Genomic DNA, 17,312 nt, shown 5'->3' on the forward strand with positions numbered 1-17,312 from the left:
AAGAACCCCGCTCTTATACCACATGAAAGTTTGTGAGGGTTATTAAATCTTTATTAACTAGCTCGAGGCTAACCAAAAGGGGGGGGGGGGGTGAATTAGTTATTTAAAAAAAATTCATAAACCAAATATAATTTTTTTTAAAAATCTTTTTAAATATTTTAGAATAAAGAATTTAATCCCACAATACATAATCAAAACTGATTTCACAATAACTAAAATTAAATATTTCAAACACAAAATAAATCACAAAAAATACAAAAAAATTAAATAAAAAGAACACACCATAATTATAGTGGTTCGGTCAACTTGACCTACGTCCACTCTCAGAAAACCTCCTTTCTAGATATTATACTAAAAGTATTGTCTCTTCTTTTTTCCCCACAACAAGGGAGAGAAGTCCTTACAAAATCTTTTGCACCGATCTGATGAGGTAGAGTACCTTGAATCCTTTTACTCCCTCTTGTAGTAGTTAGAGAACCTAAAAATCATTTTACTCCGTCTTGGAGTAGGTAGAGAACCTTAGAATTCTTTTACTCCCTCCAGTAGTAGGCAGAGAACCTTAGAATCCTTTTGCACCCTCATGGTGAAGGAAGAGAACCTGAATCTGATGCTGATGAAAGTCTCCCCAGAGCAACCAAGGAACTAAGGAAGAAGCTTGAAGAAGATGGTGGAAACTTTGCTTGGAAAAACCTTTGTGAATTCCTCATAACCCCCCTCACAAGAAACTCTCTCTCAAAGCTTTCCTCTTCCTTCTCTAAGCTCTCTCTCAATACAACTCAACAACAAAATGTCTCTCAAAATATAATATGATATATTAAATAAAGAGCTTCCAAAAGAAGCCCAAATTTTTAATTTGCCATTAAAGATTGTTGAGTAGTATCCAACATTGTCTTATATGATTAGTACAAAATAGCCATTTCAGCTAGTACGATAAGCATTTTCCTGTACGATCAGTTCAAGTACTTATACAGATCATCCAGTACGATTATGTGATCGTCCGGGACAATTAGTTCAAGATAATGTATTGATCATCCAATACGATATGAAACGATGAGCGATGATTTACATATCGTTCTGTACATCCCTCAGGACGTCCAGTATGATCACTTGTATGATTAGAAGAAAAATATGATTTTCATATCAGACGATGGGGAATTATCCCATGAAATATCAAAGATCGTCCAATATGATCGCCGTAGATCATCCTATATGATTTGATTGAGCAATCTAATCATAATTAGTCCCCTAATTATATGATCAATTTAGGCATGATTGTCATAAATCATCTAGTACGATGTATATCATCTTTTACGATTAGAACAAAATTCGAAGATTAAAATATTACCTAAATTGTGATTGACGGCTATTTTTATGTCCACAACGGATCATCCTGTATGATCAGAAGCCATTAGATTAGTTAAACAATCTTACTTAACAAAGGGTGCCCTAATTAGGGTTTTTTCTATAATTGATCATCCAATACGATTTACATTATAATGTACGATTAATTCTAAAATATATTTTTATCTAAACTCACAAACTCACCGTCTTGAGTGTATGTGTGTAATGTTACTTAGCTTGTGGTCTATTAGATACATAACTTGACTCAAGAAAGATAAAAAGTATATTGAAATTGAAATTACACACATACTCAACCCTAGTCTACTCGATCTTGAGCTGATTTTGCATTGCAAGTGAACTTGTGGATCTGAAATGTTAGTAAGCATGACAAATAAAATAGATATACAATAATAGTAGTAGTAAAAAAATAATAATATTTGTTATCATTAAAATCACAATACTTTGATTCAAATTTGCAACATCATCTCTTTTTTATTTAAAAAAGAATTACTTTAAAATAGCTAAAAATTATGCTTAATAAATTATTTAATTAATAAACTATTAAAGAAAAACTGAGTTTTATGATACTAAACTTACACTTCTTTTGGAAAAGCTTTTGACAATTACTTTTCATTACTTTCGATATATTTTTGTACTAGAAAGTTGATGTAAAAAGCAGTACGAAAGCTGTCCCAAATGAAGCATTAGCCAAGCTAAAACACTAAAATAGAGCCAAATTTGCTTGAAAGTTGGCATCAAATCATTTCTTGTCATAAAATATAAACCACATACTTGTTTTTGGAAGGGATAAAATAATAAATTTGGGCAACAAACTAACCAAAGTAGCACAATCTGTGAACACTTGTACATAAACATGCTTATGTTACCTTAACTTAATTTTAGAAAAAAAAAACATAGCATATCATCAATAAAAGAAAATATCAAACTAATCTATCATGAAGAAAAATAAAAGGCACACAATTGTTAGAGTGAAGAACAGTTTAGCCTATAAGTGGCGGATATGTATTATTTCAATTTTGGGAAATTTACATACATACCACTTTATAATATCTTATTTACATATCTAACACCTAAAACTTTAATATTACATGAATACCACCATATATTATTTTAATATCAAATATACCACTTACATTTCTTTCCTACCACTCATATATTTCATTTCTTTACAACAATAACTACGACATCAAGCCTTTATCCCTCCCCCTCCCCATTTAGTAAATGAAAATTAGCTTGAGATAAAATGGTATGTATGTAATATTAATGTTTTGAAAATAGAATCAGATTAGTAGGTTCAACCAATTAAACTATGAACCAGTCGAACGCCCGTTAACCCATAGAACTGATTTTGAAGTGAACCGGAAAAAAACAAGGAGCCCGGCCCGTCAGACCGCCGGACCATAGAACCGGCGTCGGTTCGAATCGGCCGGTTAAAAAAACGGAGGATTGGAGTCTTTGATGGTAGATCAAACGGCAAGCCAAAAAAACTTAGGATAAAACCTAAAGAGCACATTGCTTTTCTCTGTCGTTCGGTCGTTCGTCTCCCCGCTAGAGCTCCAGATTGGCGAACTCGACGACAAGGCCAGTGTAGTTCCGCTGCCGTTCGTTCGCGTGTGCAGTTTAGTCACCTTTGCCGGCAGCATGTTCGTTCGCTCGATCGCGGTATGATATTCGTCCATTTCTGTGCAGCTATTCTCACTGATATCTATGCCCTATTTTCTACGACAGATTATATCTGCTGCTTTGGACATATTCCATAAAACTTTATTTCTACTAGACCTCTTAATCAAAATTTTTGCTTTGATTTTCAAAATTTGCAAAACCCTAAGTAAAAAGTCTTAAAAAGATTCTATAACATTTGGATTTTCAGTCTTAACAAAAGCTGTATCAAAATAATTTGTATTGTTGCAAAAACTTTAAAGTATGAAACAAAGAAGATTTTCTAGTTGGGTTTCAGATTAAAATACACATGAAATGTAATGGGACCTTAATGTTAGAATTCTTATCAAACTTTGGCAACTACTAAAAAGTTGTTTGCAAAATTTTGTTAAAAAAACGAGTGTATGGGTGAAACGCTCAAGTTTCACCAAAAACTATTCAATTTCTGCCAAGGCTCCCAAAACCAACAGAAAGCAAAAATATCCAATTTCTAATTTGTTTGATTAAGCTGCTTTAATGCATATTTGTTGCTTTGGTTCTGAGTATTTTCAGAGTATGCTACTTTTAATTTTTGTGAATATTCTTCACTTTTATTGTATAGACAACTGCTTATTGTATCATGCTTTAAAAAAATTTCACAATAATTTTTTCCTTTCTGCAGGTTGATCTTTGGGATAGAGAAATATTGAAAAAAAAATTATGAATGTTCAAGATAAAGAGGTTAGTTGCTTACGAAATGAATGTATTTACTTTTAAAAGTACCACATTTATTTATTGTGTTAAAATTTTTATTATATTTAGCTGATTTTGCCATCTTGTGCGGGAACCAGGAGCTGCGGGATGGCCAACTACCTTATGTTGGAAGTTGGAGCTGCAATGTGTTTTAGATTGCTTCATATATAGCATGTGTTTGTTAATGTTTGTTAAATTTCTTCATAAAGAACTTAAATGTAATGTTGAAGTCATATTTTCGGAAATTATGAGTATTTTTTAAGTCATATTTTTAGAAATTATGACTAATTGTTAAGTAGGTGAATTACAAACATTTGCAGCTTGTAGAGGATGCTTTTTACAGTACTATTTTTAACTATAACATGAATATTGTAGAGGATGCTTTGTGCGTAGAAATGCTTTTCTATTGTTATAATATCAAAAAAAAAAAAAAAAAAAAAATTCAAAAAAAAAAAAAAAAAAAAAAAGAATTGAATGATAACTTGCATCTATCTGAAGATATGGAACATTGTTATCAAGATATGCTATTTTAAGCAATTTGAAGATTATGAGTATCTTTTATGTTTGATTACTTTAAAAACAAGCAATACTTTAGGATATTTTACATAAAAGGCACACAATTGTTAGAGGTACAACAGTTTAGCCTATTTTATGAATAATAACTTTGCATGTGTACATATTATTTAGGTATATAATGGTTTAATTCATAAATAACAAATAAACTGTAAATATTGATAAAAAATTTTAAATTTTATATGAATTAAATCAATATACACCTACATAATATGTATACATGCAAATTTATTATTCATAAAATACATATATATTTTTGGGTAAATAAAATACATATCAGATGCGATATAAAATTATGTTATAAAAGGATGGTTTAAAGAAGGGTAGTTGCCGAGTTGGGTCTACTGGCCCGCCCCGCTACTTCCTCCTGGATTGCGATTCGATTGTAAATCGCGTACTAGTGAGCCCTCGCAATTATGATCGCTTGCAGGTGAGGGATACAATTAGCGCGAGAACGTAAATAAACAAAGAGTGTCTGAGACGGGGCTCTAGTGGTAGAGCTGAGAAAACAAGAAGAGAGAGAGAGAGAGAGGCGATTGCGAGCAAGGTCGAGTGAATCACAACAAGGGCGAGGTACGGTTGTTGAATTTTTATCGGTATGGGCTGGTACGAGGGGCGGCCGAGCAAGATAGGTGATAATGCCCTAAATTTTATCTTTAATCATATTTCCTTCTCAAAGCTTGGGAAGGACTGCTCATGATGTGTAGTTTTTTAATTCATATGTATTCATGAAACAAGAAATTGTATGCTGATTATGTTGAAATAGGTTGGGTATTATAGAAATTTGTTATAGATTATGTGATTGCCATTTTAGTAAAATGGATAAGAAAAGTTACTTGGATTAGAGTTTAAGTTAGGCGACATTAGTTTTCTTAAGTTGGTAATATTTACTTAGTCGGCTTGTTACTAAACTTAACATCTCTTTAGTAAGTGTTTGAACATGCAAGATTGCCCATGAAAATTGAAACATATTTGGTATTACTTTAGTACATGATTATTTCAATGGTTTTGAAATCAAATGGAATGGAGAATGATTTAAAGACATTGATGAGTGCTATAAATTATCGTATGTTGAAAATATTAACAATATGAGTGTAATTGAGATAGTAGATTGAGTCTGGAAAGTAAAAAATTATTAAGGTGCACTGGGTTAGTTAAAAAGTGTTTTATATTAAGAAAATTATCGATGAGCACATTATAAATGTGGTTGGTGCTTATGCTCCTCAACTTGAATTAGAGGATAAATAAAAAAAAAAAACTTTACGAATAGAAGAATGGTATAATATAGTGTGTTTCTGAGGAAGAAAAGATATTTATTGAATGTGACTTAAATGGGTATATAGGTTCTAATAGGATGGGTTATGAGAGGATTCCAGCTGGGTATGAAATAGGAGATTGTAATGCAATGAGAGAGCTATACTTGATTTCTTTGTTGCTTAAGAAAAGTTTTTTAAGAAAACAAATTTTTAAGAAAACAAAAGAACATTTATAATAAATGAGCCATCATATCACAAACAAAGGTTTTTTTTACATAAAAGAAAGAAAAAGTCTTATTGCAATGATTATAAGATGATTTTGGGAGATTTTGATTGCACAACATAGAGTATTAATTCTGTTTGTATATTTTATCATCATAAAGAAAACAATTAAATGAAATGATTGTCTTAGGATGAGTTAGTTGAATTCGGGGGATGATAAATTATTAATCATTTAAGACAAGTTGCTGCGGGAAATAAATTGCAGTTATTTAGTTAACTCAAATCTAATGTGAAATAAAACGTCTTGTTTCTTTAAGAAGATTGGCCTAAGAAGTTTTAGGAGAGTATGAAAATGGATTTTGATTTAATAAGTAAACTTTGATGGTGTGAGTAGGTATAAAAGGTTATTAAGGAAAAAATAAAATTTATTAAAGTGACAAAAATTGAATCACTTTCAAAAATGTTAGAGTGAATCCAAAAATGTTGAGGATTTCATAAGGTCTTCAAATGTTAAAGTGTATAATTAGAAAAGGAGTAGACAAATCTAGAATCACTTTAAGAGAAAAACAATATGTTGATGTTTGGCGATTTCACGAGTCTCACAATGATAATTTTTCATGTTTACATTAAAAAAAGAGACAAAAATATATATATTGTAATATTTTGAAAGTGGATGCCTTAAGATATAAAGATGTTCTCAAATTACTTCTATATTGACGGTGGAAATGAAGAAACATTATATATGATTTTCGTTTTTAAGAAAATATTGCACATATTTTTCTCTATGTCCAATTTTCTTCCCCATAATGAGCTCCTAAAATACCCAATGATTAGGAAAAAAGATTACATTGCAATTGTGATTTTATGGATTGAGAGGAGATTTACTACAAATAGGAGGAACATGCATTACATATTGAGGGTAAATGTGAATAAATTGAAATATTTTCTTGACATGCAGCAGTTGTTAGAGAACTATCAGCCACTTTTATTTTTTTATTAATAACGTAGGGCTTGTAGGTTTGAAAAATATTGGCAATATTAGTCATGTGGTTAGTGGCTTCTGATGTAGGATTTAGGTCCTAGGAGAATCATTTAAGTTACTAAAAATACAAGAGTTTGAAGTCATTACCATATTGAGCTAGACAACATGATCCAGATGATTTTTCGAAAGAGGTAAGAAATTTTTTGAGTTTGCCAATTTTTGGGTTGAGCCCTTCTTATTCTAGAAGATAAGTCTATCCTTTTGGTAAAATTCTTTATTTCTAGTATAGCTTGAGGACTTTCCGTGGAGTTTACAGCATTATTCTTTGAATTTTTCTTTTTCTTGCATAGTTGCAACATATATGTCTTTTGAAGAAGCCTTTAATCCTTGTTGAAGGAAATCGACTATTAAGGCACTGACCTCGGGGTTTAGTGTTTTTCATGACTGATGTTTTGGGGACTAGACGGGTTAAGCACTACTTTTTCTTCTTCCTTTAGGATGTATGAGAGGGAAAAGAAAGTCATTTAGTGATGATTTCCATATGTTGTGATTTGAACTCATTTTTTATTTGTTCCTTTTGGGTAATAAAAGGGATTTAAAATTAGGATTTGAACTCATTTTTTATTTGTTCCTTTTGGGTAATAAAAGGGATTTAAAATTATTTCACGTAATTATTTTTGGTCAACTCCTATCCATGTTATCTTTGATCTATATCTTTTTTAATTTTTTGATATTACTTTTGACTACCAATCATAGTGTGCATCTTTTATCCTTCATTGTAGATATGCAAACCTCCTCAATATTTTATTTAATACTTTTCTTCAATAGACGCTCTTATCAACGTCCCTTTAATATAATCATTTATCAATTTTAGTTATTTTGCACATTTATCTTGCTTTTTAATTTTTGCTTAAGCTCAACTTGATGCTCAATAACTTCCTTTCTGGAAAAGCAAATCAATAGACTCAACTTAATTGCAGTTCTATAAAGTTTATCTTAAATCTTCATGATATTTTCTTATCGTATGATATTTATGAGGCACTTCTTTTTTTCTAAAAGTATAACTGTAATTTTAAAAGTTATATCCTTATATAAGTTCTCATTTTATGCATGATAGATCCAAAAAAATTAAAATAATCAAACATATAGATCACTTCATTTTAATAATATTCGCTGATACTTTTTAACATCAAACCTTTTAAAATTGTATGCCATGCAATCTAGCTGAGATTGGGAACTCCGTGATCAGTTCACAGTTGCTTCTAATATTAGTAATGCTTTATCATATGTATCTTTTACAACTTTAATATACTTTTGGCACAAATTTTTTCTATGATAACCACTAAATTAATTTTCATGGTGCACGATCATGCATTTAAATATCAATAAAAATAATATGTAGATCCTTTCCTTGTTATATTTTTCCATTTATTTTCCTAGCAAAAAAGTGCCTCCTTAGTGAGTTTTGTGGCATAAAATAAAATTGATTCTACCATTATAAATTTTTTAAATGCATGTTCCACACACTTTATCTTAAATTCATTATATGACTCATTAGATTGATTTTCTTGCAAACAACCTTGAGTATCCCTTTTGTTTTTGAATATTTGTACAATTTTTTTTTTCTCTCAAATAGCAAACAAAATCCAATTTAGCAATGTTGGTCTCGTTTATCTTTTTCTGTTAGTATGATGTCAAAGGTATACTTATTTGCTTGTTTATTCAAGTTAAAGGATTAGTACTGATGAAAGTTCTTGTGGTTTGGCTTTCTTTGATTTCCACAGTCATTGCTTTTGTGTTGAGAATCCCTAATCGGTTAACCATCCTATGTTGAATTGTCTAGATGTTCTTGCTTTTTGATTTGTGAAGGCTTTTTATTGTTTGTGGACAATACACAAAATGACTAGATTATTCTTTCCATGCAGAAAACCACCTTTAAATTGCTTTGAAGGATGGATAAGCTGTTGGAATTTGGTAGAAGAGCTTGGTTTATTGTTAGAGTTATTTCTGGATATGAGGAAAGAAGAATTAGGTCCTACAGGCTGGACCTTCAAAGACGCATTGAAAAGGTTCATCTTCATTTTTCATCTTTGTTCTGTAGAAAAAAAAATATTATTATTTTCTCAAATTTTCTAAATTATGCTGTAATTGAGGTTCCACACCGTTGCAATTAGGGCTCCCAATACTGCTTTATTGAACTTTTGTATGAATCTTTTTTTTGTGTGTGAAGACACCCGATAGAGAAAAAATTGTCAGGCTAACCAATTTTTGATGTAGGGCGTTTTAGGATCTTTGGTTTATATTTTTTAATCTATTATGAAATGCAAAAAATCATGGAACATATGTATACATTTTTGCAGCTCACAAACTTTTAATTTTTATAACTACTCATTACATTCATTGAATACTGTAATATAGTGAGATTGAATTTAGACGATAATTCAATTGTCTTTTCAACCACAAACAACGCTTGAAAATTCATAATCAAGAAAACCAACTGAATTGAAATCCGCATTGTTGAAATCCTATTGAATCGAACTTGAATAAGATCAATTACACAATCAATCAATAACATAGTGTGAACTAAGAATTAAAGTCTAAAGAAAAAGTTACCAAGTCCTTGAGCCAAGCCTCACTCTTACACATGGCGATATGTTTTCTAGTTTTCTTATAATCTTCAAATCTCTTACTTAATTAAGAGTCCACTATTAAAAATAGAAGGAATATCATGTCCAATTAGGCAACTTTTTTGAATCAAAATTGATTGAGTTTTATAGAGATAAGAATCAAAATGGTTGACTGATTCTTTATGACGGATCACAATAGTCCCTGACTATTTAAAAATCATGTTTTAGTTTCTTGATTATTTAGAGGCCTAAATGATCCCACGTAAGGACTAATTTGAAAATAGTGACGATTGAACGGAATAAGCGGTGTAGAAGCCACAAGGGGTTGGTGTATTTAGAGAATTGTAGAAGACTTTGTCCAACCTGATAGAAAATCATTGAAGACAGAGGGCTCGATCACAAAAATTGGAAGTCACTAGTAACACCTATGTAAAAAGTTCACAAGGAAAAGGTGGATAGCAAAGTAGTCATAGGTGTCGCAAAAGCTATAGGAAGTGGGCATCAAATATAATAGAGATATAAATGAGATGAACAAGGGCAAACTAGGAATTTATTTCATTTTGGTTCATTTACAAACGGATTGAATTCAAATGAGCTGAATAATCTTGGACGAACACAAACAACATGCTCAGTTGATGATTGCAACATGCATGAACAATTTTTTCATTAATGGCTTTGATTTTATGAAAAGAAGTTTGATTTTACAAATTATAATGTCCTACTAGATTTATAAAACTAACACATTGTTTTTCATGGTCGTTGAAATTTATGTGATTTTTTAATAATAAGATATTTGAGTAAAATGAACTTTATATATATATATATGTTGATCTTATTTTATGCGCCATGAACTCATACCTGAGTCCTGCACTTTGGTTGAAGTAATGGGAGAGAGGATTAAAGTCTACCATACGTGATGGGAAGTTTGTGGGGAGTTTGGATGCTTATATTTTAAAAATAATAGTAATATTAAAAATCATAAATATATTTTATGTATCAAATACTTCATTAAAATAAAAATCTAAGAAATCTAACAAAATTCTTTATTTTAAAAAATCTGTCCCTTCATTTCAAAGAAAGGGTGCATCCCTTCATTTCTTGGGTTTGTTGAGTGGTGTGTTACTTTTGGCGTTAGCTGAAAATGCTTGATGAGGGCTGAAAATTCTTCATTGAGAACTGTAAATACAGAGAGTTTGCACACACACATCTTCTCCCACGTTTTTCTTCTTGATTCCTAAGCAGCAACCTGAGCTCTCCTTTTTTTCTCTGTGCAAATTTTATTTTCTTTGTTTAATGCAATTTTATTGTGTTTCTTATATATAATAAGGATGAAATTCTTAACTGATCAGGTTTATATCATTATCATTTGCAGCAAATATTGGTTATAAGATCGGTAATGATGAAAACAGAGCTAGAAAATTTGATGCATCTTTGTTACAATGAATTAGAAGGAAAAACACGTATACACGTTGGAAAATAAATAAATACAAAAAAAATTTTACTCAACTATCCTTTTATAAATGCAAGCCATCTTTTTGGTTATTATGGATTTTGCCAACATAAATTCTATAAGAACTATTTATAGAAATTTTTATAAGGAATTCCTATTCACACTTTACTTTTACATTGACATCTTACGATAGATACTTATGTTAAATATTGCCAAATTGTATTGTACTAAGGATGATGATAAGCAATTTTTTGTAAGAATTTAGACGAGGAATTCCTTAATAGATTTATGACTCTTTTCTTATCATTCTGCATGCATGATCACATTGTCATAAACTGTTTATTTACGTGTATTTTGATTTTCTTATTTATCTGCCTTCTCTACAACTTTCTCTTTTCAACTGGTTAAGGCTCAAGCAAGAAAGACTGAATTGAAAAGACTTCCTGAGCAAGCCATACTTGCAGAAGTCCGTCGCATGGTTGAGGAGATGCAAGGCCTGAATCGGCGGCTAGAAGAAACAGTGAGCACCTTTTTATGCTACTCTGAAAATTTATTTGTTTATCCTTAATCAAATGCATGACATTCTAATGTCTAAAGGCTGTTTTGTTATTTTTTTAATCTGTTTTAAAAACATAAGAAACTACCCTTCCTTGGAGACTATTTGGCGGTTCCAATTTTCTTCTAAAATAAATTGAGCATGCTACTGTAGTGAGGGTTTGAATTTTGATATTGCAATCGCAAACCAATTCAAGTATGATCTATATGAAGAAATCATGTACTGGATACGAAGAATCAAGATGATTAACTGTTTCAATGATGAAGCAAGATATTGATTTGATAATGATCTGGTGATTTGTTATAGTCTATGAGAAAATTAGACAATCAATTGTGGGCACTAGAGCCTTAGTACCTTGGTGATCAAGGGAATTTTGGCATCTTTTTAGTGGTTAGCCACTTAGCAGTGTTTGAGTGTTCTTCTTGAACCTTTCAGATTTAGGCTATAGATGTCATATCTTGAGAATCCTTCCTTGACGAACCATCTGTATCTTAGATTTAGGCCATGCCAACTAGTGGACATTGGAAGATATCATCAAAAAGTGCGTGCTTAGTTGAGAGCCTTCGACATTTTTGGTAAGGGAAGATCAACTAAATGAATCCCATGTTTTCTCTGAAGTAGTGCTCTTCCTTTTATTCTTGGATTGTCCCAACAAATCCTTCTATGTGCTTTTGCTTGTGTCCTTCCTCACTTCAAGCTTCAAAAATAAGCACTAGAGTCTTCAACTATTGTTGATGAGAATGAAAGATTATGTCATTGGGATTGATGGTAGGAGACAATTTGGCAAGCATGCGATGGGTAGATCTTGTTTGGGCGGTTGGATACCTCCAATGGGGTGAAATTCTACGAGTTTAGTTGTAAACAGTAAAAGTGCTATCTTGTCAGGGGTGTAATGAACGCTCTTTAAAACAGAAAAAGCTGGGTAGAATATTGTTAGGGCTGAGAGAAAAGTTTGGGAGGATTCGTTGAGTTTTGAGAAAACCTTTATTTAGAAGTGCATATAAGTGGAAAAAGCTTTGAAGTACTCTACAGTGAAAAAACTGCTTACGTGAAAACATTTAGGAAGGGTAAGAAGAAAGACTTGGTGGCTTGAGGGAAAAATTGTTTGACTTTTTGTTTTTGTGAGTTGGCACACCTCTTAAGGATGAGGGAACAAAAATTTGTCTTCTGTGGGGCCCTGGTTGTGATCACCATGGGTGAATTCTTCTATCAACGATCTATAAATACCTCATTTTTTATAATGTCGCTACCGTTTGGTTGAAATTCTAGGAAGGCTTATTGCCTTTCTAATAGATCTAAGTAGAAATAAGCATCAATGCTAGGGCATTTTTAGTGAATTAACTCCTCTCTTCGAGAAGAGCATTTATGTGAAGATGACTTTGAAAATGAAATCTAGGAGGTATAGTAACTTGGAGAAGATTTGTGCTTACAGGAACTCGTGCAATAACGAGTGTGAGGGTGTTTGCGAAGGCTGCTGACAACCATTTTTGAAAAGAAGAAAGGGGGAGAGAGAGAGAGAGAGAGAGAGAGAGTAGAGAGAGAGAGAGACCAACCCTTGGCAATTGAACAAATAACGAGGATGTGCATCAGCACCCTGAGAAGCCTCTCAACTCTGTTTATATATAACCTTTGTGAAGGTGATGACTGGCCTGACTAAACTTTGTTCATCTTGGTCCAACGAATTCCTGGCCAGTTTTACCTTAATTCCATTGATCCAAGTATCAATCATTTTGATATGAGGCTCAAGATATTATATAGGAGTTAATTCTTGACTTCTATAAGCATTGATTTGGTTGAACCAAGTGGGCTCATTTTTGCCCCTTTTATGTACTCAGCTTCGCTTATTAGTTTTGGAGTTTAAGATGAAGGGATGAGATATTTCGATAAGTTTTTAATGAAGATTGTGAGAATACATTTGACTTCTTGGTCTTAGCACCCTAAATAAAAATATAGATTTTTTTTATCGATGTATTAGTAAAATTGAAATTATAGAGCTTTTAAAGAAAAGGAAGTGTGGAAAAATAGTAAGACTTAATGATATTCCAATATAGGTGTGGAAATGTTTAGAATTTTAAGGAATTTCTTGGCTTACTAAAAATTTTAATATTATTTTGAAGACAAAAGATGTAAAGATGAATGGATAAGTGATTTATTGATTTAAAGAAATCATATGATAAAGTTTCAGGTGACATGCTCTGGAGAGTTCTAGAAAAGAAATGAATTGATAATGTTTATATTCAAGTCATTAAGGATTTGTATACAATAGCTGTTACTTGTGTTCAAACACAAGATGGTTTGATCAAGTATTTTCTTATTTCAATTGGATTACATGAAGGATCAACTTTAAGCCCATATTTTTTTGCTTTAGTTATGGATGTTCTTACTAGACATTTACAAGTGGATGTATCATGGTGTATGCTTTTTGCTGATGATATTCTTGTTGATAAAACTAGAGCGGGAGTTAAAGGAAAACTTGAATTATGGAGGTCAATCTTTAGATTCTTGAAGTTTTTTTTTTTGAGTAGATCTAAAATCGAATACATGGGGTATAATATTTGTAGTAATAGATCTAGTGGTGGGATTGCGACATTGGGTGACCAAGTCATTAAAAATAGTGTACGTTTTGGATATCTCGGGCCTTTTGTTCAAACTTCAAAGCGATGATGAAATAGATAGAGATATTATTAGTAGAAATCAAGTTGGATGGTTGAAGTGGAGAATGCATAAGGCCTTTTTTGTGATAGAAAAGTACCCCTCAAACTTAAGGAAAAATTTCATAAGATGGTGGTGAGAACTGCAATAATTTATGGCGCAGAATGTTGGTCATTAAAAGTGAATCATAAAATTAAGTGTTGCAGAGTTGAGAATGATTGGTGGATGAATGTCTTGACACTTAAAGACATAATATGAAACGCTTATATACGTGAAAAGGTTGGAGTAACTCCTGTCATAGATAAGATGGCTTGGTCAGATAAAATGTTGGCCTTCCGATGAATCAATTATGAGAGTAGATGTATTATATACTGCCTATGTTTAGAGAGGTAGAGGTAAGCCTATAAAGATTTGGTTAGAAAGTATTAGAAATGATCTTTTTTATTAAATTTAAATGAGAATTTGACTCTTAATAGGACATAATAGAGAAAAAAGATTCAGGTAACCGACCCCATGTAGTGGGATAAAGACTTGATGGTGTTATTCTATTACCTTGTGATTTATGCTAAAATTTGTAGTTGATCAAATAGGGATTTAGAGCAATCGACGGTGTAAGGGCATTAAACATTACTAAGGAGATTTCAAAAACTAATGCTCAAACTTGTGAGGAGATGTAATGTCCGTACCATCCTTTACAGCTCCCACAACTATCATAATATCAAACTCTCAAAATTATATTTTGTATGATTTTTTATTTAAGAAAGGATTTTTGAGACACACTCTTTTTGAAGGAAGCTGCAATCGAGGAGTACTTCAAGCCCATAGACAAAAACGCTGAGATCATCATGAATTTGCAACTTGAGAAAGAGGAAAACCAAATGAAAGAGATGATGAAAGCCATGCATGAACAGTCTATGCTACAGAGAACAGCGGCAATCGAACGTTCAGAATCCAAAGATTCAGGTGTTGTGCAGCCCACCCAATCAAATGCATCCAGCTCTTCACAACTTGATCAAACCAAATGAATTTTTTCTCACAATCAGACTTTAGAAAGTTTTGATTTTAGCAATTACTTCATTTGATTTTGACAGTCAGAGACTTGATTATTGCAATTTCTTCAGGTTGTATCAACCTAACGAATTTATATAGTATTGGATACTATTCGTTTTATTGATGAATAAAATGTTCAGAAAGCCGACTGTGATCAGAAATTTATAACCAGTGCCCACGCTTTGATGGCTCACACTAATAATCGAAGTTAGGATTCTACTCCTAACCTCCTTGCTCATTTTAAGGTAGAAAGCCAGCTTTTCAATAAAGGCATGAGTACAATTAAGATAATGAAGTCTTAAATTTTGTTTGGGACAACTTTCTTTCTGCTTTTTAAAGCAGCTTTCTAGCACACAAAATAAAATTTTTGTACTAAAAAATTGCTTTAAGAAGCAGAAAAAAAGTTGTTATAAATGAAGCTTTAGGCTTTGTTTGAGACAAATTTCTTATTGTTTTTTAAAGTAGTTTTTTAGTAAAAAATTTCTTGCACTTGAAAGTTTTGTACTAAAAAATTGCTTTAAAAAACAATAAAAAAGTTGTTCCAAATGAAACCTTATTCAATAATTGCTAGGGTCATCTCGTGTTGAATATTCTTAACGCGGAAAGCAATCGTAACCATGGCCTCTTTTGATAAGACTTGATGTTGCAGGTGTCCCCTTCTTATGATCAAAGGAATCTTGAGCTCCACCCCTTCAATGGTAGCTTACAAAAGGGTGCTTTAATGTTTAGGAGTATGTGATTATTGTCTAGCCTTATGCTTCGTTTGGGACGGTTTTCTTATTGCTTCTTAAAGCAGTTTTTTAGTTCAAAAATTAAAATCTTAATACTAAAAGATGTTTTAAGAAGCAGTAAGAAAGCCATTTCAAACAAAACCTTAGTGTATTGTAGCCGCAACCCAATTTCATTTAAGGGTGTGCGTGACACATGATCTTCATGATTTCCCATAAAAAAACCACCCAACCCTTAGTGCTGCTGCTACACATGGGACATGAGCTCTCAAATATTGATATAAATGACTACCTTATAATTTATATTTGATTGGTATGGAATTTTGCAGATATATATTAGACAACAAAGGGTATTTGAAAGGCGTCAACCTATCCATCTCTTACAAAACTAGTTTGTGAAAATGGAAATATGGAGTGCATGCTTATTGGATGGATGATTCCATGGTGCTCAACACTCAATCACATTTCTTGACTTAAAGCTTTTAGTTCTTATATCTCTAATTGTTGATCCTTAATTATTCACCTTAACTCCTTCATGATCGCCATGATTACCTATAGAAAATAGCCATCATGTAGAATCTAGGTTGAATATCTTCAAGCTTAGCCTACCAACCTTGGAGGACACATCTTTATGCACCATACCAGGCCTCGTAGGTGTGGAAGAAGATTGTTGCAGACTTGAAATATTCGCAGTGATAGAGAGATATAAAGTTTAGCATTTTAATTTTGTATGAAGATCCAATAGACAAACAGATAAAAGAGTATGGTGCAATATTCATAAGAGACACTAAGATTTTTATGTGGAAAATCCTGAAAATGAAAAAATTATGGGGCCTGATCCAGTTTAAATGAATCTACTAGTATTGATGGTTGATTACAAATAATACCCCTCATTGGAGCAGGGTATTGGCTTAATGTAGCAAATATGCATTGTATATAGTGCATTACATGACAGTTGCTCTTAAGAGAATGTTGACATATTTGTTTGGTCAGTAAGATTAAAGTCGACAAGCGATGGTGTTCGGAAGGATTGTAGTCGGCGAGTGATGGTGGTTAAAGGGATCGTAGTCAGCAAGTGACAATTATCATAGTGGACGTAGTTGGTGGGCGAATGTCGTCGAAGGGACTGTAGTCGGTTGACAACGGTGGTAAGAGGGTTGTAATCGGCGAGTGATGGTGGTTGGAGGGGCCGTAGTCGACTAGCGACAGTGGTCGAAGGGACTATAGTCGGAGGGCTAGGGTGGTTGGAGGGACCATAGTTGGCGAGCAACGGTGGTTAGAGGAATCATAGTTGATAGGAAGCGGTGGTTGGAGTGGCCGTAGTTGGCAAGAACTCTGGTGGTGGTTGATCTAGATGAAGGGAGCAAGAGAGCTCTCAAGTTTTCTCTTTTTCTCCTCCCCCCTCATGTGAAGAATGAGGGGCTATTTATAATATTTTGGGAGTGACAAGTCTAGTAAATATG

General features: G+C 32.4%; 1 protein-coding gene across 1 annotated transcript; it reads left to right on the plus strand.

The window, feature by feature from the left end:
- Positions 1-2,818: 2,818 nt before the first annotated feature.
- Positions 2,819-15,282, plus strand: LOC110107474. The gene is made up of 5 exons (XM_020837746.2): positions 2,819-3,024; positions 3,683-3,741; positions 8,712-8,855; positions 11,273-11,383; positions 14,863-15,282. The coding sequence occupies exons 3-5, from the start codon at positions 8,739-8,741 to the stop codon at positions 15,094-15,096; spliced, it is 462 nt and encodes a 153-aa protein (XP_020693405.1). The 5' UTR covers positions 2,819-3,024; positions 3,683-3,741; positions 8,712-8,738; the 3' UTR covers positions 15,097-15,282.
- Positions 15,283-17,312: the final 2,030 nt, after the last annotated feature.

This window comes from Dendrobium catenatum, unplaced genomic scaffold (genome assembly GCF_001605985.2).
Source record: "Dendrobium catenatum unplaced genomic scaffold, ASM160598v2 fragScaff_scaffold_1105, whole genome shotgun sequence".
Classification (NCBI taxonomy): Eukaryota; Viridiplantae; Streptophyta; class Magnoliopsida; order Asparagales; family Orchidaceae; genus Dendrobium; species Dendrobium catenatum.